The following is an 892-nucleotide window of genomic DNA, read 5'->3' as shown; positions in this document are numbered from 1 at the left end:
ACTGCACTCCAGCCTGGGGGACACAGCAAGACTCCGTCTCAAACAAACAAACAAACAAAAAAGAATTCCAAGGTGATACAGTAAATCTTGAGGAATGTTAGTAATGATACTGAAACTATATTGAAGATTTCTGTGCCAAGTCCTGTGCTAAGCACATCCTATGAATTCCTTTAGTCTCACATCAGTCTGATGAGATAGGTGCTGTATTATCTTAAATTTAGAGGGAAGGATATGGAGACCCGGAGGTCAAGTGACCTGTCCAAGGCCACACAGCTGAGAATGAGGAAGACTAATTTGAATTCAGACCTCCAGGCCAGATAGAGTCCACCTTTTGTATAACCCATGCTGAAGTTTTCAGCTAAGTGATTCAGTGTCCCTTGTCTAATCATCCATGGAAAAAGGCCTGGAATTTGGTACCAGGAATAGTACCCCTTCCAAAGAATGACATAATTCCCTTCTCTTACAGTCTTCCCTTTTGGCTAAATTACCATTTTTCAAAGGCAGGGCTTGTTTTACTACTCTTTATATCGCCCAAATGCCGGGTAATTAGCAGGTGCCAGAAAGAACCCTAATTTCCCTCTTGTCTACGGGGAAATACAATAAGGGCCTCTGCCCCCACCATCCCTTACAACCTTGTGGCAGTTTTTGCATCTGTAGACTGGTTGGGTTTGTAGGGCCGGCCACAGCTGGGGCTTGGGTCCAAGCTGGGTGATTTAGTTATTGGAGGGGCATTAATCCTGGAACTCAGATCGCCACTCAGAAAGTTCTTTGCATAGGAAGCGAGGTTCGGCACGCTGACCACACGGCTGGGCACGTCCTCCATCTTCTTTTTCTGTTTGTATTAATGGAAATGTTAGTGCAATGCAATGCAAAAAACAAAACAAAGCATTAT

The 892-nt window shown here is 44.2% G+C and overlaps 1 protein-coding gene across 1 annotated transcript in view; it reads right to left on the bottom strand.

Annotated features, from left to right (window-relative positions):
• The window catches only part of FAM184B (family with sequence similarity 184, member B), a 172,952-nt gene that overhangs the window by 2,471 nt on the left and 169,589 nt on the right, over nt 1-892 (bottom strand). Inside the window, exon 16 of the mRNA XM_011969491.1 lies at nt 633-832. Within this exon, the coding sequence (XP_011824881.1) occupies nt 633-832 (200 nt within the window). The remainder of the gene's footprint in view (nt 1-632; nt 833-892) is intronic.

This window comes from Mandrillus leucophaeus, unplaced genomic scaffold (assembly GCF_000951045.1).
Source record: "Mandrillus leucophaeus isolate KB7577 unplaced genomic scaffold, Mleu.le_1.0 Scaffold894, whole genome shotgun sequence".
NCBI lineage: Eukaryota > Metazoa > Chordata > Mammalia > Primates > Cercopithecidae > Mandrillus > Mandrillus leucophaeus.
The sequence above is the reverse complement of the archived record's forward strand: the minus strand, read 5'-3'. Positions and strand labels throughout refer to the sequence as shown.